The sequence below is a fragment of the Scyliorhinus canicula genome, chromosome 5 (genome assembly GCF_902713615.1).
Source record: "Scyliorhinus canicula chromosome 5, sScyCan1.1, whole genome shotgun sequence".
Lineage (NCBI taxonomy): Eukaryota > Metazoa > Chordata > Chondrichthyes > Carcharhiniformes > Scyliorhinidae > Scyliorhinus > Scyliorhinus canicula.
The window spans coordinates 140,219,659-140,245,919 of record NC_052150.1 but is presented as its reverse complement, the minus strand read 5'-3'; the positions used below and the strand labels follow the sequence as shown (position 1 = coordinate 140,245,919).

Here is a 26,261-nt window from a genome sequence, read left to right as displayed (position 1 = left end):
AACTATTGCCCAAGACAACTACAGTGCCTAGAAATAAAGGACGCAACACTCAGCTTTATAATGTCCATACTTTCACTGTTGTGGCTGTTGGTTTAGTCCCATAATGGTATCTGTGCTCCTTCCATTCCTTTCCAGCATGACCTGACATAGACTATGATGGTGAGGGCATTAGCATTGTGAGTGTGTACTGCAAAGATGCAGAGTAGGTGAATTATATGTTAGTCAGTCTAATGCTAATTTGGCACTGCCTCTGCCATTTTGGAACTTGTCACTTTAGTTAAGAAGCTCTCTCAAACATGGACAGCTGACTATGTGTATTCAACAGTAGTCGTAACCGGGAATAAGATAGTTAGGGCCATTGACACTGTTCTCTGTGACCAGGATCAAGGGTTCCGAAGGTTGTGTTGCCTACAGGGTGCTTGTTTGTTTTTTAATAATCTTTGTTGTCACAAGTAGGCTTACATTAACACTGCAATGAAGTAACTGTGAAAAGCCCTTTGGGATATCTTATCTGGGTTGCAGAGGAACTTGGAGTGGGACGGTAAAGATCCAATTGTCATGGTCCCATGTAGGTACCAATGACATAGGTAGAACAAGGACAGAGATTCTGCTGAAGAAATATGAGCAGCTGGGGGCTAAATTAAAAAGCAGAACCAAAAAGGTAATAATCTCTGGATTACTACCTGAGCCACAAGCTAATTGGCAGAGGGTCAATAGGTTAAAGAGGTAAATGCGTGGCTCAGAGGTTGATGTGGGAGAAATTGGTTTAAATTCATGGGACATTGGCACTGGTACTTCGGAAGGAGGGAGATGTTCTGATGGGACAGTCTTCACCTGAATCATGCTGAGATCAGAGCCCCAGTGAATTACGTAACTGGGACTGTAGATATGGTTTTAAACTAAATAATGAGGTCCGATTGGATGGCAAATTAAAAAATCAAAGTAAAAGGAGAAGGTAGAGTGCAGGTTAATGATGAGGACTTTAAACTAGTTGAATGGACTGAGAGCTCAACTGAGGCTAGTAAAGTTTCCAGAACAAGTAATAGAACAGAGACTATGGAAAGCAGCAGGAATCTAACTTCAGGCACAGCAGATAAGGGGACAACAATGAGAATGGGGTGGCCAGCACAGGACTGAAGGTGTTGTACCTAAATGCATGCTGTATATCAAACAAGGTAAATGAGCTTGTAGCACACATTGAAATTGGTGGGTACGATGTTGTGGCCATTACAGAGACATATACAAGGATATGCGTCCTATTGAAAGGACAGGCAAATGGACGGAGGGGGCAGGGTTGTGAGGCAGAACATAAATCAGGAGACAGAAAAGGCATACAAGAACGATAATATTACCATAATCATGGGGAACTTCAATATGCAGGTGGACTGGAAAAATCAGCTCAGTAGTGGATAAAGATAGATAGGTTCTTGATGAATAAGGGGATCAGGGATTACGGGGAAAGGCAGGAGAATGGGTTTGAGAAACATATCAGCATTGATCGAATGGTGGAGCAGACTCAATGGACTGAATGGCCTAATTCTGCTCCTATATTTTATGGTCCTACAGCCAACAATACAGCCCACCCCGAGCAGCGCAGTTTAAATGGACCATTAGCAGCTTCCAAATTAGATGCTTATTATTTTCTACTGACTCTGTGAAGTTTGTGGAAGGTTTAATGAGCTGGTTATAGTTGGGGTTGAAGGAAGTGGTGCTGTACAGCGGATATCAATGGTTGTGACTGTGGGCTCTGGTTAACCACTTGCTACCAGTGATGGGTGCCATTGTCGCAGTCCTCCTTGGGCTGAAAAATCAATGGGAGATGATGCAGAAGCAGCAACTAAGAAGAATAGCTGTTTATTAGGGTCTTCCAGTGGCACCATTCTTACTTCCACCTATAAGTTAGGAGTTATACGTGTTCATCATCTGAAATTAATGAAGGTGATGGCCACAAAACTGTACCATCTCTTGGAACCTGACCTGCAGCCTGATTGCCGGGCAAAGACAGTGCAGCCAATGGCTGTGATGGTGGCTCCAGTCATTAACTGCTACATATTGGGATCCTTCCAGGCTGGAAGAAGTGGTATAGCCAACATCTTCCAGTTCACCATCCATTTCTGTGTCAAAGAAGTGACAGAAGCTCTGCATGTCAGGGAAAATGGCAACATTATGTTCTGCCTGAACAGAGAGAAACAGGCAGAGAGAGCATGCAGTGAATAGTGCCCCCCCCCCCCCCCCCCCACTGGCCCTAGTCCAGGGTGCTATTGACTGCATAACTTTGTAGTCACTGCATTTTAATGGTGAGATCTACTATAGTTGCAAAGGTTACCATTTTCTCAGTGAGTACTTGGTGTGTGGCTACTGTCAACACGTCACATCATGCTGGTGAATGTCTACTATCTTACAAGCAGTTATGTTACATTCTATCTGCATCAGTCATTTATTCTAAATCGCTCAACGACATCAAACCAGAGCGACACTGCTGCATGACAAGGGCTATCCACTCTATAATTGGCTAATGACCTGACTCTGCAACCCAATAACATGAACTGAGAGACCTGCTGCAATGAGAAACATTATTGAGCAGATGATTGGATGCTGAAGTGAAAGTTCTGCTGACTTGACTTCTCTAGAGGAGTCGTCCAATGCTCTCTGGAGCAGAATGTCTTTGATTCAGAGTGGTGTTCTGCATTCTTGACAGCCTGGAAATCAGGTGTTCAATGGCCCTGACCATTGCATGTTCAGCGACAATCTCAGGAGGAGGAGAAAGAGAAATCAGAAGAAGGGAGGAGGCAGCTGTCACATCCACATTTTGTTTGGGCTGTCTGTGATCATCTAATTTGACTCCAGTTCCCATGAATACAATTGCAAATCTTCATTGTCCAACACACACCTTACCCTTCCTCAGCTATGGACATCATAACATATCCTTGGTCACGTTCCATGAAATAAAACCAATAGAAAACAACCATTCTGTAAACATATATGGCAACAAAACACCCACTTATCCATGCAAGACTCACATAATCACCCTGAGAAATTCCCTTAGTTTTGCTTGTCCCACTGCTCCTGGCCAGTTCTCCTTAGTTTCTGCAGTATGCTGCTGGAATGCTGCTGACTTTTATTGTACGGTATTGTAGATGCCCTTCAGCAGCCTTGGCTGTTGAAACTCCAGCTTCAAACTGTACCACTTGGGCACGGGCAGTCGTAGTCTGGGTTGGCGGGCTGACAGGCAAGAGCAGGGGCATCGAAGGAATGGCAGGTGTGGTTTTGGGAAGCTTATTGCGGAGAGAGAAAGTAGGTTCATGGTCCTCAGAGCCACTGACACCCCTCCGGAGCAATGTCTCATCGATTCTAATAATACACTGAAGACAGACTGTAGTGAAGCGCTGAAAACCATTTTGAGCCATGAGGCAGCAGTCTGCATCTACATGGCAACAAATACAGATCTCTCAACCTCAGCTTCCAGTGCAAGTCTGAGGCCTGTTGTCCCTTTTTTAAGGTTCTTCCTGACCTTCAACTCTTCTCTATCCAGTTCCTGATGCTTCTGCAGCCAGAATGCATCTCATCATTAAGGGGTGCAGGCTGGAATTAAGTGGTGCTCGGCTTGCAACAACGTGGGCCCTTTACTGTGACATGCAATCACTCAACTGCGCATCCAGCATTGAGCTGCATGCTCTATCCCCCAGTACCATCATCTAAGAGGGAGTTGGCAACCATGTGTTGATCCATGGTGATGTTAGCTCAGTTGGCTGGAAGGCTGCTTTGTGATGCATAGAGATTCCAACAGCATGAGTTCAATTCATGTAGCAGCTGAGGTTATTTATGAAGACCCACCTTCTCAACTTTTCCCTTCACCTGAGGTGTGGTGATCCTCAGGTTAAGTCACCACCAATCAGCTCTCTCCCTCAAAGGGGAAAGCAGCCTATGGTCCTCCAGGACAATGGTGACTTTACTTTACTTTAATGCTTGGCAAAGAACTGCAGTGATTTTTTATTGCCTTCTTCAGTTCTAGCTGACCAGGAGACTCTCTTGCTTTTACCACCTACCATAAGCATATTGGAATGATTTAGAGTTGATAATCCCAAAGTGATACTCAAACCTTGATAGAGCTTCTATCACCTGTACCACAAGATCTCCAAGCTGCATATTTCAATCATACAACATACAAACAAGGAACCATTTGTCCCTTGACCATGCTCTGCCATTTATTACGTTCATGGCTGATCTGGTAATGATCTCAAATCTGCATCGCGCATATCTTCGATAACCTAGTGTCATGTGAGAATGCCCTTTAAGAAATAGTTGTTTAAGAAATGTACCTTTAAGGAATGGAGCTGCTCATGTTACTGCAGTGATGTCAGAGTGTGGGCGGAGCTGATCTTAGATCTTTAGAACATAGAACATAGAACAGTACAGCACAGAACAGGCCCTTCGGCCCTCGATGTTGTGCCGAGCAATGATCACCCTACTTAAACCCACGTAACCCGTATCCCAACAATCCCCCCATTAACCTTACACTACGGGCAATTTAGAATGGCCAATCCACCTATCCCGCACATCTTTGGACTGTGGGAGGAAACCAGAGCACCCGGAGGAAACCCACGCACACACAGGGAGGATGTGCAGACTCCCAGTTGCAGTTTAAAGTAAATATACTTTTTTGGTTTCAGTTTGAGAAAGCTTGGGTGTGTCTGTGTTTTTCAGTGAGCTGAATCTGAAGTTAAAAGTGAATTGCACTGCTGTTGATCTCTGCCATCAAAAGACTGTCTCTGGATCATTTGGCGAACTCAGAATTGTAAAAAGGTCTCAGTATTGAATGTAAACTCTAATGAGCTCCTGTTTGGAGGTTTGTTAAATCTTTGGATGTTAAAAGAACAGCATACAGATTACTTAGTGTTGTATTCTTTGGGGGGTGTATTTGATTTACTGGTTGCTAAGATATTCACTGTTTGTTTTAAAAAGGTTAACTTGGATTCATAGAACAAACATTGTTTTGTTTTAAAAAAGAACACTGGTCCATGTCTGTTGTACCATACTTGTAGAGTGAGCCGTGTGCTCCCCATACAACAATCTATTAAAAGTCGTGGGTCAGGTGAAATCCATGATACACTTTGGGATTCTCTAAACCCTGGTCCATAACACTAGCATTGCCTTACTTACCAAGAATCTATCTACCTCTGCCTTAAAAATATTCAAAGACTTTGCTTTCCCAGAAGAGAGTTCCAAAGACTCGTGACCTTCTGAGAGAAAAACATTTTCCTCTTCTCCTTTTGAAATAATGATGTTCACCTGATTCACTTGAGTCAGGAGCTGTGCTCTGAAAGCTAGTGTTTCAAAACAAACCTGTTGGACTTTAACCTGGTGTTGTAAGGCCTTTTGAAATAGCCAACCATTCATTTTTTAACAGTGACCCTAGTTCTAAGTTGTCCCACAAGAGGAAACATCCACTACATATCCACCCCATCCTGACCCCTCAGGATCCTAAATGTTTCGACCAAGTTGCCTCTTAATCTCCTGAACTCCAGTAGATAAAAGCCTGGCCTGTTTAACCTGTTCTCATAAGGCGACCTGTCCATTCCAGGTATTAGCCTGGTGAACCTTCCCAGAACTGCTTCCAAAGCATTTAATAAATGATAACATTCTATTAGCTTCCCTAATTACTTGCTATACCCGTATACTAGCCTTTTGTGATTCATGCACAATGGCACCCAGATCCCTATGCATCTCAGAGCTCTGCAATCGCTCATCATTTAGATATTATGCTTCTCTTTTATTCTTCCTGCCAAAATGGACAATTTCATTTTCCCACATTATACTCTATCCAATCATAATCATTATAACAAACAAGCAGAATGAAGTCTGCATACTCCCTGCATCATTTTGTGAGAATGCGGGTAAATTGTCATTCCCAGGTCCTTTTTAAGATGCTACTCAATTCAGAATCTATAAGCTTGATGCCCTAAAATACAGTGCCTTCACTGTTGGGCAATATCTAACCTTGCTTCTTGTGATATAGAATTGAATAGTTCTGCCCAATATATTAGAAAAGAAAGTTACTAGGGTATGAGATAAAGGCTATTGGTTTTTTGTAAGTTGTATTGTTAGGGCAGCATAGTAGCACAGTGGTTAGCACAGTTTCTTCACAGTTCCAGGGTCCCAGATTCGATTCCCGGCTTGGGTCACTGTCTGTGAGGAGTCTGCACATTCTCCCCATATCTGCGTGGGTTTCCTCCGGGTGCTCCGGTTTCCTCCCACAGTCCAAAGATGTGTAAGTTAGGCGGATTGCCCTTAGTGTACAAAAAGGTTAGGTGGGGTTACTGGGTTACAGGGATAGGGTGAAGGCACAGGATAGGGTGTAGGGTGCTCTTTCCAAGAGCCGGTGCCGACTCAATGGGCCGAATAGCCTCCTTCTGCACTGTACATTCTATGAAAATGGAGCAAATGTCTATGAAATCTTCAGATTGCTAGTAATCAGTCAGTGTTCAGTCTAATGGTTTATGATAGCAATTACAAAGCTTGATTAGATTTCAAAACAAAATCTAATGGAGATAACAGGTGAGCTAATGCTTCAGGTGTGACCTTTTCCACATAAGCCGAATGACCTGTTGAGTGTTTCCAGCATTTTCTATAATTTCTCCAGATTTCCTGCATACTTCAGCTTTTTGGTTTCTGTTTTGATTGAACTCCAGTTCTCACTCACATTAATGTCTTCAAGTTTCTGCCCACAAGTTCTGTATTCCAAAATCTACTTTCTATTATTTGTACAACTAACAATACATGACAGCAACTTGAACAGTCATAATAGTTGATTGGATTAGAGTGAGGGAAAGATGCACAATAGATTCGGAAGTGTGGTGGGCACAAGTAGGAACATAGGGTTGGCAGATGGTGCAAAGATGTGGTGCGTAAAGGTTTTGAAATTTGTTCAGTAATGGAGGCCAGTGAAGAAAAGATTTGTCGGCGAGCTGAACTTAGTGTCAGATCAAATGAGAGCAGGAATGAGGGTGGAAGGGGCTGACATGGGATACCCAGCCCCCAACCACTGGCAGTAGGCTGTCAATTTTCTCATTAGTGAGGCAATTGGAAGTCATCATTCCTGAGCCCACCACAATTTAGTTGCTTTCATTCACCTGCGGAAGGCCACCAGGCAAAGTGGCCTCCTGGGGTAGGGCAGGGTGGAGCGAGGGGACATCCTAATCATGCACTCTGCCCGCAATCAAGGAACCTAGCATAGGGCAGGGCCTCCAGTCTCCCACCTCTTCTATGACTTCCACCCCAGGACATCCATCCTGCTCTCATTCACATTTGGTTTGGGGTCCCACGATGATCCTGGGTGTAGTGCCCCCAGCAGCTACTGCTCCCACTGGTGCTAATGGCATGAGGAGCTTCCAGCCTCTGATTGACCAGCAAATCTCAGAGGGTGGGGCTGCTGCAGTTGGGGACTGCAAGTGTGAGATAGAACATAGAACATACAGTGTAGAAAAAGGCCATTCGGCCCATCAAGACTGCACCGGCCCTTGGAAAGAGCACCCTATCTAACTCCATACCTCCACCCTATCCCCACACTTCCACCCTATCCTGTAACCCCACCGAACCTTTTTTGGACACTAAATGCAATTTATCATGGCTAATCAACCCAACCTGCACGTCCCTGGACCGTGGGAGGAAACCAGAGCACCCGGAAGAAACCCATGCAGACACGGGGAGAGTGTGCAGACTCCGCACAGACAGCGGCCCTATTTGCAGATAGGGTGGAAGTGTGGGAAATCGAACCTGGGACCCCGGCGCCGGGAAGTCGCAGTGCTATCCACTTGTGCTACCGTGCTGCCCTAAGGTCTAAGCAGATTAGGGAGGTGAACACATGGTTAAAACGGTGGTGTGTGAAAGTGAGGTTCCATTTCACAGAATACTGGTACGAGGGCAGTAAAGATATGTCCTATCTTACTCCATCCTCGAGGAATTAAGGGCTATGGGGAGAGAGCGGGTAAATGGAGTTGAAATCAACCATGATTGAATGGTGGAGTGGACTCGATGGGCCGAATGGCCTTACTTCCACTCCTATGTCTTATGATCTTATGGTCTTATCCCATTCTCCCAGTTCCTTCACCTCCATCACATCTGTTCCAGTGATGCCACTTTCCAAAGCGGTGTTGCTGACATGTCTTCATTCTTCCTCAATCCACTGTAATCGACAGGGCTCTCAACCGTGTCCAACCCATCTTCCGCACCTCTGCCCTCACTCCTTTCCCTTCCTCTCAAGGGTCCCCCTTGTCCTCACTTTTTACTCCACTAGCGTCTCTATTCAAAGGATCACCCTCCTCCAGTCCCGCCAACTCCAGCATGAATGCAACCACCAAACACATCTTCCCCTCACTCCCCCTGTCAGCATTTCGCAGGGGCCATTCCCTCCAGGATACCTTGTTCTACTCCTCAATTACCCTCAACACATCACCCTCTTCCCACAGCACCTTCCCATGCAATCGCAGAAGGTGTAACACCTGCCCCTTTACCTCCTCCCTGCTCACTATCCAAGGACCTAAATACTCTTTTCAAGTGAGGCAGTGCTACACGTGCTCCCCCTTCAATCTGCATTTGCTGCTCCCAATGTGGTCTACTCTATATTGGAGAGACTAAACGGACCCTGGGTGACCACTTTGCAGAACATCTTCAGCAGGACTGCTGGTGGCTACTTATGTGCCTGAATGGAGTCCTTTGGGCTTCCCCAACAGAACTGTAGGGGGTTCCCCGCTGGTTCTCCAACTGCTGGGCAAGACCCTCATTGGCCTGACAAAATCCCAGCTTTGGATTTGTGTACAATAATTGTGAACAATTAACACAAATAATAAGTGGTTATGTTTTATTGATCAGCTGGTTAACGATGCAGAAGAATGTTTCTCTGGTAAAGGATGTTTTAATGTGGTAATGGGTCCTGGGGATTAGAAAAGACAATTATCTAAAGTAAATAAAGATTTCCATTTCTTTCTATGCTCTACTATTTGTGTTTGTTACTAAATGAATGAAATGAAATGAAAATTGCTTATTGTCACGAGTAGGCTTCAATGAAGTTACTGTGAAAAGCCCCTAGTCGCCACATTCCAGCGCCTGTCCGGGGAGGTTGGTACGGGAATCGAACCGTGCTGCTGGCCTGTTTGGTCTGCTTTAAAAGTCAGTGATTTAGCTCAGTGAGCTAAACCAGCCCCTCAAATGGTGTGCATCGTCTGAGCATACCAAACCTTCTTATCATCCTTCAACCTGATTCACTGCTTATCAGTGAAAAATTAGAAAGTGATTTCATTTTGATAAAAACATATTTTTCTTTCAATCCCACTATTTTTATTTCAACAGCACTTGCTAAAATAATTTTGAACTCTACTCTCGGAAGATCCGGAGCTGGTTTCTCTGCCCCGCCACGCCACATTTCTGCCCCGACCTACCGGCGGAATTCTCCGTTACTCCGGCCGGTCAATTGGGTTTCCCATTGTGGGGCAGCCCCACGCCGTCGGAGAAACCCCCAGGTGCCGGCAAAATGGAGAATCCCAGCGGCGGAGAATCCAGCCCCTCTTCTTTGCAGATAACTAGGGCGGGATTCTCCGACCCTCAGCCGGGTCAGAGAATCACCGAGGGGCGTCGTGAATCCTGCCCTGTCGCCCCGAAGCTGCCCGCGATATTCTCTGGCAGACAAAAATTCGCGCCGATGGAAATCGCGCTGCGCACCTCGCAGAATAGCGAGGATCGGCGCAAAGCTATGGGCCCCGGGGCTGCTCCGATTCTCCGGGCCGGATGGGCTGAAGTCCTGCTGACGTGACCACGGGCCACATCAGCGTAAATCAAACCACCTAACCTATTTAACGGCGTCAACCAGTCGTGTGGTGGCGCCGGCCAGCGCGGATGTAGGGGTCGGCATGGGGCGGCCCCGGGGATGGGGGGGGGGGGGGTGGGTGTGCTGGGTAGGGGTGGGGTATGTGTGAGTGCCGGGGAGGGGGGGAGGGTGAGTGCCGGGGAGGGTGAGTGCCTGGGAGGGTGGGTGAGGGTGAGTGACGAGCAGCGGGGGTGAGGGTGAGTGCCGAGGAGGGGGTGTGAGGGTGACTGCCGGGGATGGGGGGGGTGAGGGGGTGAGGGTGAGTGCTGGGGAGGGGGTGAGAGGGTGAGTGCTGGGGAGGAGGGTGAGGGTCAGTGCCGGGGAGGGGGGGTGAGGGTGAGTGCCGGGGAAAGGGGGGGTGAGGGTGAGTGCCGGGGAGGAGGGGGAGGGTGAGTGCCGGGGAGGGGGTGAGGGTGAGTGACGGGGAGGGGGGTGAGGGTGAGTGCAGGGGATGGGGGACTGAGGGTGAGTGCCGGGGAGGCGGGTGAGGGTGAGTGCCGGAAAGGGGGGTGAGGGTGAGTGCCGGGGAGGGGGGTGAGGGTGAGTGCAGGGGAGGGGGGTGCGGGTGAGTGCCGGGGAGAGGGGTGAGGGTGAGTGCAGGGGAGGGGGGTGAGTGTGAGTGCCGGGGAGGGGGGTGAGGGTGAGTGCCGGGGGGGGGGGGGGTGCGGGTGAGTGCCGGGGAGGGGGGTGCGGGTGAATGCCGGGGAGGGGGGTGAGGGTGAGTCCTGGGGAGGGGGGTGAGGGTGATTGCCGGGGAGGGGGGTGAGGGTGAGTGCCGGGGAGGGGGGTGAGGGTGAGTGCCGTGGAGGGGGGTGAGTGCAGGCGATTGGGGGGGGAGTGAGGGTGAGTGCCGGGGAGGGTGAGTGCTGGGGAACTGGGTGAGTGTGAGTGCCGGGGAGGGGGGGTGAGGGTGAGTGCCGGGGAGGGGGGTGAGTGTGAGTGCCGGGGAGGGGGGTGAGTGTGAGTGCCGGGGAGGGGGGGTGAGGGTGAGTGCCGGGGAGGGGGGTGAGTGTGAGTGCCAGGGAGGGGGGTGAGTGTGAGTGTCGGGGAGGGGGGTGAGTGTGAGTGCCGGGGAGGAGTGTGAGTGCAGGGGAGGGGGGGTGAGTGTGAGTGGCGGGGAGGGGGGTGAGTGTGAGTGGCGGGGAGGGGGGTGAGTGTGAGTGCCGGGGAGGGGGTGAGTGTGAATGCCGGGGAGGGGGGTGAGGGTGAGTGCTGGGGAGGAGGGTGAGTGTGAGTCCCGGGGAGGGGGGTGAGTGTGAGTGCCGGGGGGGGTGAGTGTGAGTGCAGGGGAGGGGGGTGTGGGTGAGTGCCGGGGAGGGGGGGGTGGGTGAGTGCCGGGGAGGGGGGTGTGGGTGAGTGCCGGGGAGGGGGGTGAGTGTGAGTGCAGGGGTTGGGGGGGGGTGGGTGGTGAGGATAAGTGCCGGGGAGGGGGTTGAGTGCAGGCGATGGGGGGGGGGGGTGAGGGTAAGTGCCGGTGAGGGTGAGTGCCGGGGAGGGGGGTGTGGGTGAGTGCCGGGGAGGGGGCTGTGGGTGAGTGCCGGGGAAGGGGGCGTGGGTGAGTGCCGGGAGGGGGGTGAGGGTGAGTGTGAGTGCAGGGGTTGTGGGGGGGGGGGGGGGGGTGGTGAGGATAAGTGCCGGGGAGGGTGAGTGCTGGCGAACGGGGGGAGGGTGAGTGCCGGGGAGGGGGGTGAGGGTGAGTGCCGGGGAGGGGGTGAGGGTGAGTGGCGGGGAGGGGGGTGAGGGTGAGTGGCGGGGAGGGGGGTGAGGGTGAGTGCAGGGGATGGGGGGGGTGGTGAGCGTGAGTGCCGGGGGGGGGTGAGTGTGAGTGCAGGGGTTGTGTGGGGGGTGGTGAGGATAAGTGCCGGGGAGGGGGTTGAGTGCAGGCGATGGGGGGGGGGGGGCTTGAGGGTAAGTGCCGGGGAGGGTGAGTGCTGGCGAACGGGGGGAGGGTGAGTGCCGGGGAGGGGGATGAAGGTGAGTGCCGGGGAGGGGGGTGAGGGTGAGTGCCGGGGAGGGGGGTGAGGGAGAGTGCCGGGGAGGGGGGTGAGGGTGAGTGCCGCGGAGGGGGGTGAGGGTGAGTGCCGGGGAGGGGGGTGAGGGTGAGTGCCGGGGAGGGTGAGTGCCGGGGAACTGGGTGAGTGTGAATGCCGGGGAGGGGGGTGAGTGTGAGTGCCGGGGGGGGGGGGTGAGTGAGAGTGCCGGGGAGGGCGGTGAGTGTGAGTGCCGGGGAGGGGGGTGAGTGTGAGTGCCGGGGAGGGGGGTGAGGGTGAGTGCCGGTGAGGGTGAGTGCAGGGGATGGGGGGGTGGTGAGGGTGAGTGCCGTGGAGGGGGGTGTGGGTGAGTGCCGGGAAGGGGGGTGAGGGTGAGTGCAGGGGATGGGGGGGTGGTGAGCGTGAGTGCGGGGGGGGGGGGGGGGGGGGAGGTGAGGATGAGTGCCGGGGAGGTGATTGAGTGCAGGCGATTGGAGGGGGGGGGGGTGAGGGTAAGTGCCGGGGAGGGTGAGTGCTGGGGAACGGGGGGATGGTGAATGCCGGGGAGGGGGGTGAGGGTTAATGCCGGGGAGGGGGGTGAGGGTGAGTGCTGAGGAACAGGGGGAGGGTGAATGCCGGGGAGGCGGGTGAGGGTGAGTGCCGGGGAGGGGGGTGAGGGTGAGTGCCGGGGAGGGGGGTGAGGGTGATTGCCGGGGAGGGGGGTGAGGGTGAGTGCCGGGGAGGGGGGTGAGGGTGAGTGCCGGGGAGGGGGGTGAGGGTGAGTGCCGGGGAGGGGGGTGAGGGTGAGTGCCGGGGAGGGGGGTGAGGGTGAGTGCCGAGCATGGGGGGTGAGGGTGAGTGCCGGGGAGGGGGGTGAGGGTGAGTGCCGTGTGTGGGGTGTGGGTGAGTTTGGGGAGTGGGGTGAGGGTGAGTGCTGGGGAGGGGGGTGAGTGTGAGTGCCGGGGAGGGGGTGAGTGTGAGTGCCGGGGAGGGGGGTGAGGGTGAGTTTGGGGAGGGGTGTGAGGGTGAGTGCAGGGGAGGGGTGTGAGTGTGAGTGCCGGGGATGGGGGTTGGGTGCGGTGAGGGTGAGTGCCGGGGAGGGGGGTGAGGGTGAGTGCTGGGGAGGGATGTGAGGGTGAGTGCCGGGGAGGGTGGGTGAGGGTGAGTGCTGGGGAGATGGGGAGGGTGTGCTGGGGAGATTGGGTGAGTGAGAGTGTCGGGGATGCGGGGCGGGGGGTGGTGAGGGTGAGTGCCGGGGAGGGGGGTGAGGATGAGTGCGGGGAGGGGGGGTGAGGGTGAGTGCCGGGGAGGGGGGTGAGGGTGAGTGAGGGGAGTGGGATGAGGGTGAGTGCCGGGGAGGGGGGTGAGGGTGAGTGCAGGGTAGGGGTGTGAGTGTGAGTGCCGGGGATGGGGGTTGGGTGGGGTGAGGGTGAGTGCCGGGGAGGTGGGTGAGGGTGTGTGCCGGGGAGGGGTGTGAGGGTGAGTGCCGGGGAAGGGGGTGAGTGTGAGTGCCGGGGATGGGGGGTGGGCGGGGTGAGGGCTGGGGAGATGGGGGATGGTGAGTGCAGGGGAGGGGTGTGAGTGTGAGTGCCGGGGATGAGGGGCGGGGGGTGGTGAGGGTGAGTGCCAGGGAGGGGGGGTGCGGGTGAGTGCCGGGGAGGGGGGGTGAGGGTGAGTGCCGGGGAGGGGGGTGAGGGTGAGTGCCGGGGAGGGGGGTGAGGGTGAGTGCAGGGGATGGGGGGGTGGTGAGGGTGAGTGCTGGGGAGGGGGGTGAGTGTGAGGGCAGGGGATGGGGGGGGGGGGGGTGAGGATGAGTGCCGGGGAGGGGGGTGAGTGTAAGTGCAAGGGATGGTGGGGGGGGAGGATGAGTGCCGGGGAGGGGGTTGAGTGCAGGCAATGGGGGGGGGGGGTGAGGGTGAGTGCCGGGGAGAGGGGTGAGGGTGACTGCCGGGGAGGGGGGTGAGGGTGAGTGCCGGGTAGGGGGGTGAGGGTGAGTGCCGGGGAGGGGAGTGAGGGTGAGTGCCGGGGATGGGGGGTGAGGGTGAGTGCCTGGGAGGGGGGTGAGGGTGAGTGCCGGGTAGGGGGGTGAGGGTGAGTGCCGGGGAGGGGGGTGAGGGTGAGTGCCGGGGAGGGGGGTGAGGGTGAGTGCCGGGTGATGGAGGTGAGGGTGTGTGCCGGGGAGGGTGGGGAGGGTGAGTGCCGTGGAGGGTGGGGAGGGTGAGTGCCGGGGAGGGTGGGGTGGGTGAGTGCCGGGGAGGGTGAGTGCCGGAGAGGGTGTGTGCCGTGGAGGGGGATGAGGGTGAGTACCTGGGATAGGGGGGTTGCCCGCCCAGGTGTGAGCTGGCAACAGCTGCGATCATGGAGCTCATGGCACTTGGCTGCGGGAGGTGCGGTGTGGGCAATGATGACATGTTGTCTATCCTTCACCCCCCACCCGCTGCAGAGTTATGTTTGGTCATCACCCAGCGATGTTGGCCGCCGTTGCGGGAGGCGCCCTTCTACATGTTACCCTGGGGGAGCTGGAGCAGGAGTGTGCCAGCGAGGCTGTTGCAGAGGAGTGTGCCGCAGAGAGGCTGGTGGCAGCCACCCAGGCTGGAAGGCCGCCCGCCCGACACGAGGAGGAGGAGGAGGAGGAGGAGGTGGTGGTGCTAAAGCGACGGAGACGCCCGATGAGGCTCTTTGTGTACTGACGCCGCACGTCGTGCCAGGTCCTCACGGACCAGGCATGCAGGAGGAGCCACCGGATTAGCCGGGAAACAGTCGCCCATATTTGCCATCTCATGGCACACCTGCCACCGCGTGCACTGAGGGAGGACACCCTCTTCCGGTGGCCATCAATGTTATGGTGGCCCTGAACGTTTATGCCATGGGGTGATTCCAGGCACCAAGTGGGGACCTCTCCGGCACGCAGTCATCGGTCCACCGGTGCATCCCTGCAGTGACGGAGACCCTGTTTGCCATCGCGGATCGCTATATTCAATTCCCTGTGGACTGGGCCAGCCAGGGTGCCCGGGCAGTGGGCTTCGCTGCCTTGGCCAAGGTGCCCATGATCCAGGGGGCGATCGATGGGATGCACGTTGTCGTGCAGCCATCAGCTGATAACAGGGCCGTGTTCACGAATAGGAAGGGGACCTACTCCATGAATGTGCAGGTGGTCTGTGACCACCGCATGAGGATCCTGAATGTCTGCGCCCGGTCAGTGTACATGACACGTTCGTATTGGCGCAGTTGTTCATCCCCGGCATGTTCGAGGGACGCCACCCCTGGCTGAGGGGCTGGTTGCTGGGTGACAAGGGTTACCCGTTGCGGTCGTGCCTATATGGAGGCCACAGAATGACGCGGAGAACCACTACAATGATGCCCCTGCAGCGACCAGGGCTGTGACAGAGAGGCGCTTTGGGCTGCTGAAGATGCGCTTAAGGTGCTTGGACCTCTCTCTCGAGGGGCCCTCCAGAATCCGTCGGATAAGGTCGGCCGCATCGTTGTGGTCTGCTGTGTCCTGCACAACATAGTCCAGCAGAGGGGCGATTTGCTGGAGGCAGAGGAGAGGGAGGGGGAGGGGGAGTAGCAGAGAGATGCAGGGCAGGCCTTCCCGGGTGAGGAGGATGGGGGCAATGTACAGGGCAGACGGGCAGGACATGGTCGGGCAGCTGCCCACCCTTACTGGCAGGGCCAGCGGGCAAGGGACGGGTTGATAGCCGCCCGGTTCACAGAAAAGGAGGGGTGTGAATCGCTGGGTATGGGCACAGAGGGCACAGTATGGCACCACGAACCTCCCTCACCACACCCACCCGCCACCAACCACCCTCACCCCATCCACCCATCACCAACCACCCCCACCCACCCATCACCAACCACCCTCACCCCACCCACCCACCACCAACCACCCTCACCCCACCCACCCACCACCAACCACCCTCACCCCACCCAACACCAACCACCCTCACCCCACCCACCGCCAATCACCCTCACTCCACCCGCATGCACACCACCCCTCCATTGCACAACCACCTGCGGCACAACGGTCAGGGCTCACACGGTCGCCGGTGGAAGCGAGCCTATTGCATGCTATGGAGGATGATGACAACCCGCCCTGCGATGAGCTCTGGGCTCGACATCGGTGGGAGGGGTGAGGGGTCACACTCACCGGACGACGATGTCCTATCATCCTTCACACACCCACTGCCGCTCACCTCACACTACCCCCGCATGCATCGGACAGAGCACAAGGGCAGCTTCTGTCATCTGAAAGTGATTTTAATAACAAACAGTTCATACACATGCCCGAGCCCCTATAACTAGTCTGTGCCCTGCACCCGTGCCAACTTACTCAGTCTCTAATTTTTTGGCCTTACATATGCCTATGTTTAGGTGGTTCCCCAGTCGGTACAGCAGAACTGGAGTGCACCCCTGTGAGTCATGCTCTGTGACGAGGGGCCCCTTTGACGGCCGTTTCCTGGGGCGGCCCGGCCTGGATGGGCCAGGCCGCGGCTCGGGCGACTGGGATGGGGTGGTGCCAGCATGTTCTGCCCATTGCCCACCAGGTGCACCCGGGATGGATGGGGGGAGGTCCGAGGTGCCGCGGTGTTCCGGGACCTCCCCTCCAGGGGGACCCGGAACAGGCCCCAGCACGTTCTCCTCCCTCGGTGTGCCTGATGGCCCCTGGGCCTCACCATGGGTCGGGGCTGCAAACGTATCCAGCATCCGACGCCCCCCCGACACCTGGCGCTGCCAGTCCTGGAGGCCCGCCCTGGTATCAACAAGGGTCTACAAGTTTGTAGCCATGGAGCTCAGGGTGTCTGCCATCCCTGTCTGTGTCTGGGTGACGCCGGCCAGCACCTGGGCAATGGCGCTGATGCCCCCAGCAATGGCCTGCTGAGACTGGGCCATTGCCTGCTGAGACTGGGCCATGGTGTTGAGCGCCTCTGCGATCTGCTGCTGGCTCTGGCTCATGGCTTCCTGTGAGAGGGCAGCCATGAGACGCCGCCTGCACAGACAGTCCCAGGCCCTGCATACCGCTCCCCATGTCTGACACCGTCACCCCCATTGCCTCCACTGCGGACGCCACCCGTGTGGTGTCGGCCTGGGTGGCACGCATGACCGGCCCCACACCTGCTCCTGCACGCGGGTGGACTCCTCCACCTTCATCTGCATCCACCATAAGCCAGCCGTCACCCCCTTCGATCTTCCCTGGTTCAGTGACTGCATCGGGTCTATGGGTGGGTGTAGTAACTCCAGGAACCCGGGACCCGTCTGGGCGGCAGATGGATGCCTGCGCTGGGCTGCCCTCCGACCGTCCGGCCCCTCGGTTGCTCCTACCTCCACCTGCTGTACTGGGACAGCTGTGTTGTGCGCACCAGTTAGTGTACCAGAGGCCTCATCGCTAAAGTGCCCAACCGAGGTGAGTGTCTCTGCGGTGGTGGAGGGTGTTGGAGAAAGCAGTGGCGTTGTGTCGTGCTCCTCATCCGACCTGAAGTTCGGGGTCCCCTGGGGTGGTGTTTCCTGTCCATCCATCCCCTGTGTGTCGGTGTCCTGTGTGTCAGTGTCCTGTGTGTCGGTGTCCTGTGTGTCGGTGTCCTGTGTGTCAGTGTCCTGGGTGGGTGTGTCCTGTATGTGGGTCTCCTGGGTGGTTGTGTCATGTGTGTCAGTGTCCTGGGTCGACTGGGATGGGATCTGTTGCTGTGGCTGCCCTCCTTGTCGCTGGGTGTGGCCCGCCGGCGTCGCCGCACTGACACAGAGTGGGGGCGTCGTATGCCTGGCACTTCGGGTCTGTCCCTGAGTCGTGGGCGGCCTGGCAGGGTGGGGGCATCATATGCCTGCCGCTCTGGGTCTGTCCCTGTCTCGTGGGCGGCCTGGCACAGGGTGGGGCGTCGTATGTCTGACGGGCTGGGTCTGTCCCTGTCTCGTGGCTGGCCTGGCACGGGGGGGGGGGGGGGGGGTCATATGCCTGACGAGCCAGGTCTGTCCATGTCTCGTGGGCGGCCTGGCGCAGAGTGGGGTCATCGTATGCCTGACGGGCCGGGTCTGTCCCTGTCTCGTGGGCAGCCTGGCACGTCCTGGGGGAGGTCGGCATCCGCAGGGACGATTGGGTTTACGTGTGGTCCTGCAAAACACAATACAGATGCATGGTTAGATACGCGATGGGGGATGGGAGGAGGGGGGAAAGGGGAGAATGGGGAAGGGGAAGGTGGGATGGGGAAAGGGGGAATGGGGAAGGTGGAGGGGGAGGGGGGATGGTGGGATGGGGAAAGGGGGAAAGGAGGGAATGGGGAAGGGGAGAAGGTGGGATGGGGGAAAGATGGGAATATGGAATGGGGGTAGGGGGTATGGGGGAGTGCCATGGGGGAAAGGGGGTATGGGGGAAGGGAGAAATGGGGGAAGGGGGAAGGTGGGATGGGGAAAGGGGGAATGGGGAAGGGGTAAATGGGGGAATGGAGATGGGGGAGTGCCAGGGGGTATGGGGAAGGGGGGATGGGGGAAGTGGGAAAGGGGGAAGGGGAAGGGAGCATGGGGGAAGGGGGAAGGTCGGATAGGAAAGGGGGAAGGTAGAATGGGGAAGGGGAAAGGGGGGAATGGGTAAGGGGGAAGGGGGTATTGGGGAAGGGGGAAGATGGGATGGGGAAGGGGGAATGGGGAAAGGGGGAAGGGAGAAGGGGGTATGGGGAAGGGGGAAGGTGAGATGGGAGAAAGGGGGAGAGGGGGGCAGGCAGCTGGGAGTCTCACTTGGTGGTGCGCCCCCGACCTCTGCATCCGCAACCTCCCGGTCCTCGGGTCCGCCTGCATGCTCCAGGGCCCTCTCTTCATGAATAGTGAGGGAGCGCTATTCAGGTGGACCCCCTCCGATCCTCTCAAGCTCCTGGTTGTTATGTGCACGCTTCTCCTGCCGGGGATGGGGGGAGGGTGGAAGGGATGAAGGGCAACAGTGTTAGGCAGAATTATACATGCGGACCAACGGTTGTTTGTATGTTGGCATAGGTTCACACCCCATTCTGCCAATGCAGCTTGCATGGGTGGGTGCAGCCATGTCGGTTTCAGATTCGGCTGTCCTGTCCATCGGGGGTGGGGGATGGGGGTGTACTCACCCTGGCTGCACTGACTAGATCATTGACCTTCTTGTGGCACTGGTTGCCTGTCCTTGCTGTTACGGCCACGGCGCTGACGGCCTCTGCCATCTCCCTCCACAGGCGCCGGCTGAGCTGTGGTGTGACCCTGCGGCCATATCTGAGGTACAGGGCCTCCCTCTTCTGCTCTACTGCATCCAGGAGCGCATCGATATCGCGCTCCTGGAACCTCGGAGCTCTGCGGGTGGCCATTTTGCCGGGTCTCGGGCGGGGGCGTCTTTTGTGGTGCGATGCCGCGCGGCGTTTATGGCGGCACACGCAGCGGTGACGGGTGACCACGGCGCGAATGGCATCACACCACTACTAGCCCTTTCCAGGCCGGAGGATTTTCGATGTTCCGGTCAGCCCGATGCCGGAGTGGTTCGTGCCGTTTTTGACGCTGGCGTCAGGCCCTCGCGCTGATCGCGGAGAATCCAGGTCTGAGTATTTACAAGAATGAGGCAAAACAGTCACAGGATTTCACTTCAGGTTCTTAATGTTGGTGCTGAATTTCAGTTTAAAGATGACAACCAACTGCACAACAAAATACCAGTTTGGCTCAATGAGTAACACATTTACCATGGATCAGAATATTGTGAGGCTGAACCCTGCATTAGAATTGCTTACCATAAGGAGGTAATGCAGTTTGGTCAATTCACAGCATAAAATACATGTTAACTGGTCATTCATCGTGTTGCCATTTGTAACACTTTGGTGAATCCCAAACCATTCCTGTTAGCTAAAGGTATTAAGGGATATGTGGAGGCAAAAACTGCAATATAGTTATACTATTGGTGTATCCTAAACCATTCCTGTTTGCTAAAGGTGTTAAGGGATATATGGAGATATATACTGCAACATAGTTAGACAATAGGTCAGCCATAGTCTTATTGGATGGCAAAACAGGATTGAGGGTTAAATGGTAAATGTTCCTAGGTATGGGTAGCACGGTAGCCTGGTGGTTAGCATAAATGCTTCACAGCTCCAGGGTCCCAGGTTCGATTCCCGGCTGGGTCACTGTCTGTGTGGAGTCTGCACGTCCTCCCCGTGTGTGCGTGGGTTTCCTCCGGGTGCTCCGGTTTCCTCCCACAGTCCAAAGATGTGCGGGTTAGGTGGATTGGCCATGCTAAATTGCCCGTAGTGTCCTAAAAAGTAAGGTTAAGGGGGGGGTTGTTTGGTTACGGATATCGGGTGGATACGTGGGTTTGAGTAGGGTGATCATTGCTCGGCACAACATCGAGGGCCGGAGGGCCTGTTCTGTGCTGTACTGTTCTATGTTCTATGTATGGTGTCCATATGTATCACAATGCATATATTTTAAAGCAAAGTACCGTGGGTAAAATATGTGGAGCACAAATCTCAACATAGACCAGTTGTGCCAAATGGCCTGTTCCCGTGCTTTAAATTACATGTAACAAAGTATTCCTGCACATTTTTGAGGCGCTGTATCATTCCAGTTCATTCTTTCTTGCTTACTGAAGGAGTGTTACATTGTCGGATGTTCCATATTTTGAACATTGCATTAAATGGAGGCCCTCTCTGCTTTTCCAATGCAGGTCCAAGCTGCCATTCTGCTGATCCTTGTAAAAAAACTCACTGATTTGTGAAAACTGTCATTTTCAGAAGTTCAAGTATCCAATGTGGAAGCTGTGAATCCCAGTCCAGGTGGCACAGAAGGCACCCAAGATCGGTTAGCAGGCACCAGCTTCAGATTTGTGCCAGCCCCTGGGCACGTCATTGCAGACAGACTGTCCGAAACACGAAATTCAGCTGATGCACAGATGGGAATGAGAGCACGAGCGAACTACAAACAGAAGCCAAGAGAACCACTGGTAAAATCAAACATTCTTTTGAACTAATTTGCATGTAATTACTGTTGGCCTGACATTGATACGTGTATATTCTGGGTTTCCTTTACCATTACATGATGGTTAACGTAACATCTCCCCAGCTCATTCATCCATATACAACATTCTGGACAATGTAAACTCTGGTTACACTTATTTTCCTTTCTCGAAAATTATATTCCTCTCTAATTGCTTCTCTCTGCCGTTGGCACTGGTTAATTCTGGGCTATGGTTCCAATGGTATGTTGCTGTGACAATGACTAGCTATGGTCTATTTGATCATAGCACAAAATGCAGCTAAACTTGGCCGTGTCCAACATCTAGTTAACTGTCAGGAGTGAGATCACTGGGAATTTTCCACACATAAACCAACAACAATGAGGCCAATTCTTGCCCTCTAACTTCCCATGCTGTGACTTGGATCAGGTAAGTTACAACATGCTGAGGGCCAATCCTGGGTCATGCTGGTCTATATAGCTCGGCGACTAACCACTTCAAGTAGAATTTTATGCTCCCCCACCAACGGGTTTGTAGGCAGGGTTGGCCCGTAAGAGTTTTCAAATAGCCCTTCCCACCTGGATTCTACCTGCCCTGATCGCTTCATAATTTTACGGTGGGACTTTCAAAGTCTAGGCCATCCAGCCCACCCTAATTGAGCAACTTAAGTGACCAATTAATGGCCATTTTAGGGCCATCTCCCACCAAGCCTCAATTTTCAAGTTGGTGGGAGGAATTTGGGACAAGGGGGAAGTCTGTTTAATGACTCTGTTCTTGCTTCAGGCAGTCACGAGGTGGAGGTCTCTATCAACAGCCTCCTTTCAATATCTGATGCCTTCTCACAAGGTATAATCCCTGCACGTGCTCCCTCTCCACCTCTGGCCTCTCCAACACCTCTACCCCTCCTATGTTCAGCCCACCGGGTTCCACCTGCTCTCCCTTCCCTGAGGTCCCAACTCTATCCAAGGGCCACCCTCCTCCCAACAATGCATGACCTGCCCACCCCTACCCTGCCAGAACCCCCCCCACTGCCCTCCCAGAGACCTCCTAAAAGGGGAGACACCCCCAGAGACCCTTCTAAAATGGGAGACATCTCCTAGATAAGGAAACCCCCCCGAGACCCCACAGATGGGGAGACCTCCTCCCAGAGACACGCACGATAGGGAGCTAGCTCACAAGGACCCTCTAAAAAAGTAACACTCCCAAAGAGATCCCTGAATAAATCCCCCCCCCCCCCAAAGAGACCCCACATGGTAGCACAGTGGTTAGCACTGTTTCTTCATGGGTAGGATTGTCCTGTACTCGGTGGGGCGGGGGGGTCCCGGCGGGATGGAGTGGCGTGAACCACTCCGGCGTTGGCCTGACCCAAAGGTGCAGAATCCTCCGCACCTTCATGGGCTAGGCCAGCGCTGGAGTGGTTTGTGCCCCGCCGGCTGGCGTGGAAGGCCTTTGGCGCCGTGCCAACCGGGGCCGAAGGGACTCCGCCGGCCGGTGAGAGTCCGCACATGCGCGGGAGCATCAGCGGATGCTGACGTCATCCCCGCGCATGCGCGGAGTGAGGTTCACCTACGCGTCGGCATTCGCGGAGGCTGACACGGCCGACACGTAGGAAAAGAGTGCCCCCAGGGCACAGGGCCGCCCGCGGAACTGAAAGAATCCCCTACAGAGACCCCTGAACTAAAAGAAACCCCCACAGACCCCAGAAAAGAGACCCATGTATGGAAGCTGGAGAGCAGTCCAGACAGGGACAGTGAAACAAATTACTGTTGTAATGTTCACCTGGACATACACCTGATGGTTCAGGCAGAGGAAGTGTGTCCATTCCTGGAAAGAGAAAAGCAGTGACCTCAGATCCTTTAGGTGCAAACGATTCTTTCATTTCTCCTAATGGGCTGTGATTGAAAACTTCCTCAAATACAGTTGTCAGCCTTGCTTCATTCATCTCCCTTGAAGTCGGAGTGCTGTCACCACAATGTTTACAAACATCAACCACATCAAAAAGAATGAGTGCATTCCAATTACCCCCCTTCATGCTTGGCTAATTTTGAAGTGCAAAGCTGGAAATGGACAGCACTTAACTCTCTTTGAAGTGGTTGATGTTTGTAAACATTGTGGTTGCAGCACTTTGAATTTAAGGGAGATGAATGAAGCAAAAGAGCGCAATCAGTTTCAATTCACCTTTGGTGGGAGAACATAGGGCGGGATTCTCCGTTGGGTGATGCAAAAATCGCGAAACGTTATTGGGCAGAGAATAGATCCTGATGCCAAAATCACGGCGGGAGCTGATTTGATGCCAAATCGCAATTCTCCATCACCTCGACAGCGGTGTCAATGCATTCTGGAACGCACATACAGTAAACATCGTTTGCATGTTATTAGCAAGCCTGACCCGGTGGATTCCCCGCCTCTGATGGGCCGAGTTCCCAATGGCATGGTTCACTTGTGCTTTTTTAAATCATGAAACTGGCGTTGGGCCCTATGAGGGAGAGAGAGAGGATACGGACAGGCGCAACTGTGAGCTGCCGGGCTGGACAGTGACTGGCTGGCTAGGGTGGGGTCGGGGGCCCTGCTAGGGCCAGGGGAGGAGGGAAGTGATGGGGCAACAGGCCGAATGGCCAGGATGATCCCCCATGGGACTGGGTGGTGTCCAGACATGGACCACCATTGCTGCGGCCTGCAAGGCAGCTGTCTTGTTGTACATTGTACTGACCACCCACCTTGGCCCTGGTTCTACAGAGTGACACCGGCTGTATGGGTGCCCCCACTCCTCCCCACTCCCACACCCATCCCTTGCCATACCCCCCTACCCGGCCGCTGGTCGCCACATGCCTGCAGCCCAACAAGGGCAACGGCCACAGTAACCCCGACCGAGGCGCCGAGCAAGGGTCGCAAAGCATAACTCTGGTAAGGGCAGTGCTGACAGACAGTATTCCTGGCATTAGGGATAGGTGTCAGGGCCAGAGGTCCCCCCAGTACCGGGCACTGATGGGGCCAGGGGTGTGGAGATGTGGGGAGGGGACATGCGGGTGCAGAACCAGCAGCGGCAACCAGGGCCAGCATGTAGCCTGTGGGACCTGGTTGGGCATGGTGGGTACATACCATGCTAACAAGTTGGTCATTCACCCACTGCAGACAATGGATATTGGAATTCAACTAGCAATGGTGGCCTTCCTGCTGGTCCCCACAGCCTTGCGGCTGCAAATGCAGAGAAAGCTGCAGCAGCAGAGCGTGCTTCAGAGGAGCAGGAGGCAGCCACCCAGGCTTGAGAGCTGACTGCCCAACAGGCCGAGGAGGAGGAGGTGCGAAGGAGGTGCCACATGAGGCCTTGTGTGTACTGTCTCCGCCTGTCACTCGAGGGCCTGCCGGACCTGTTATGCCGTCAAAGACTCCGGCTGAGCAAGGAGACTGTGCGGCATATCTGCCAGAACATGGCTCACCTGGCACCATGGGGTATGGGATAGGACACCCACTCCTGGAAGCCTTCAGGGTGACAGTCACCCTGAACGTTTACGCCATGGGGTCCTTCCAGGCGCTGAGTGGGGTCCTGTCCAGAATCTCACAGACCTTGGTGCACCTGGGCATCATGGAGGCCCTGGATGCCAAGGTGGCTCAATCCATCCATTTCAATTTGGACCAAGCCTACGATTCACCGCTATTGACGGGATGCCCTGGGTCCAGGGGTGATCGATGAGATGCATGTCCCCCTATGAGCACCTTCAGATGGCAGGCCATTCTACACAAACCGAAAGGGGTTCCACTTGATGAACATGCAGCTGATATGTGATCATCAGCTGCGCATCACTCATGTCTGTGCCCGATACCCAGGAAGTGTGCATAATGCATTCATCCTGGCACACTGAACAAGTCCTGACATGTTCGAGGTGCCCCTCCTGACTGGGGGATTGGCTCCTGGGTGACGGGGGTTATCCACTGCAGTCTGTGACACCTATCCGGAGGCCACAGACTGATACTGAGACGCACTACAACGATGCTCATGCAGCGTCCAGGAGCATGATCGAGAGGTGCTTCGGCCTCCTGAAGATGCGGCTCAGGTACCTGGACCGCTCTGGAGGGGCCCTCGAGAATGATGCTGAGAGGGTCGCCCGCATCGTGGCGGCCTGCTGCATCATCCACAACATCGCGCAGCAGATGGGCGATGTGCTGGAGGAGGAGGAGGAACACCATGCCTCATCCGACAATGAAGGATGCGGGGGAGGGGGAGGATGGGCAGGACATGCGGGTAAGAGGGGCCGCATAATGTGAGTGCCAGGGCCAACACGCACGGAACGTTCTGTGACTTGGATTTCCGTGGGCGGGCGTCTTCTGGGACACCTGGGCCTCGATGGGCCTGGCTGATGCTCCGTGGTGCCACCTTGTTCTGCCCGCTGCCCACCAGATGCACCAGGGATGGGAAGGAGGGAGTCTGAGATGCTGTGGTGTTCCGGCACCTCCCCTGCAGGAGTCACCAGTATGGGCCCCATCACCTCCTCCTCCCTCGGGGTGCCCAATGGCCCCCAGGATACTCCGTGAGTTTGGGATGTGAGTGGAGCTAGGCCCTGAGGCTCTCCCACCAGTTGGCGCTGCCAGTCCTGGAGGCCCACTCTGGTCTCAAACAGGGTCTGCAGGCTCGCGGCCATGGACCACAGGGAGTTGACCATCGCCATCTGGGACTGCGCCACATCACCCATTGACTGTGCCATAAACTTCTTGGTTTGTGTCACATCAGCCAGTGATTGGGCCATCTCCCTCTGGGACTGCGCTACCTCCTTCTGTGTCTGCTTCATGTCAGCCAGCGCCTGGACAATGCCGTTGATGTTCTCAGCCATGGCCTGCTTTGAGTGGACCACTCTCCGAAGCGCACTGCAATTTTGAAGTGTCTCTGGCACATGGTTGCCCGTGACTCCTCCCAGTGCAATTGCAGGTGCTGGATGCTCGCTGACAACCCCTCATGTAGTCCCTGGCTCTGTGACTGCACTTCCACAATCGATGGGACTGTCTGTTCCAGAAACCCGTCAGGATGTCAGCTAGTCCCTGAGGTCGGGCCACCCTCCGACCGTCCGCCCCCTCGGCTGTTCCTACCTCCACCTGCTGTACCAGATAAGCTGTGTGGTGTGCACCAGATAGTGTCCCAGGAGCCTCTTCACTAAAGTGTCCAACCGAGGTTTGTATCTCTGCGATGGTGGAGGGTGTTGGAGACAGCTGTGATGGGAAGTCAGTGTCATCCTCAGACTCGACAACTGGGGTGTACTGCATCTCGGGTCGAAGGCTTGCATCTGACCTGCTCTCAGTGTCAGTGCTCAGCGCATGGGGGTGTGGAAGGGCTCCAGCTGCAGCACTGGCTGGGGGTGGAGGACACCAGATGGGCCCGGCCCATCTCCAGCAGCCCCTGCAAGACACAAGACAAGACGCAGAATTGGACCATGGTGCTGCGGGGGAGTGTGGGTGGTGGGGGTGAGGGTGGTATGGCAGTGAGAGTGGTTTGGGGGTG

At 55.2% G+C, this 26,261-nt stretch overlaps 1 protein-coding gene across 1 annotated transcript in view; it reads left to right on the top strand.

Moving 5' to 3' along the window:
* Positions 1-26,261, top strand: part of LOC119966296 (insulin-like growth factor-binding protein 4) — a 162,897-nt gene that overhangs the window by 98,350 nt on the left and 38,286 nt on the right. The window contains exon 2 of the mRNA XM_038797770.1: positions 20,553-20,761. Coding sequence (XP_038653698.1) covers positions 20,553-20,761 — 209 coding nt within the window. The remainder of the gene's footprint in view (positions 1-20,552; positions 20,762-26,261) is intronic.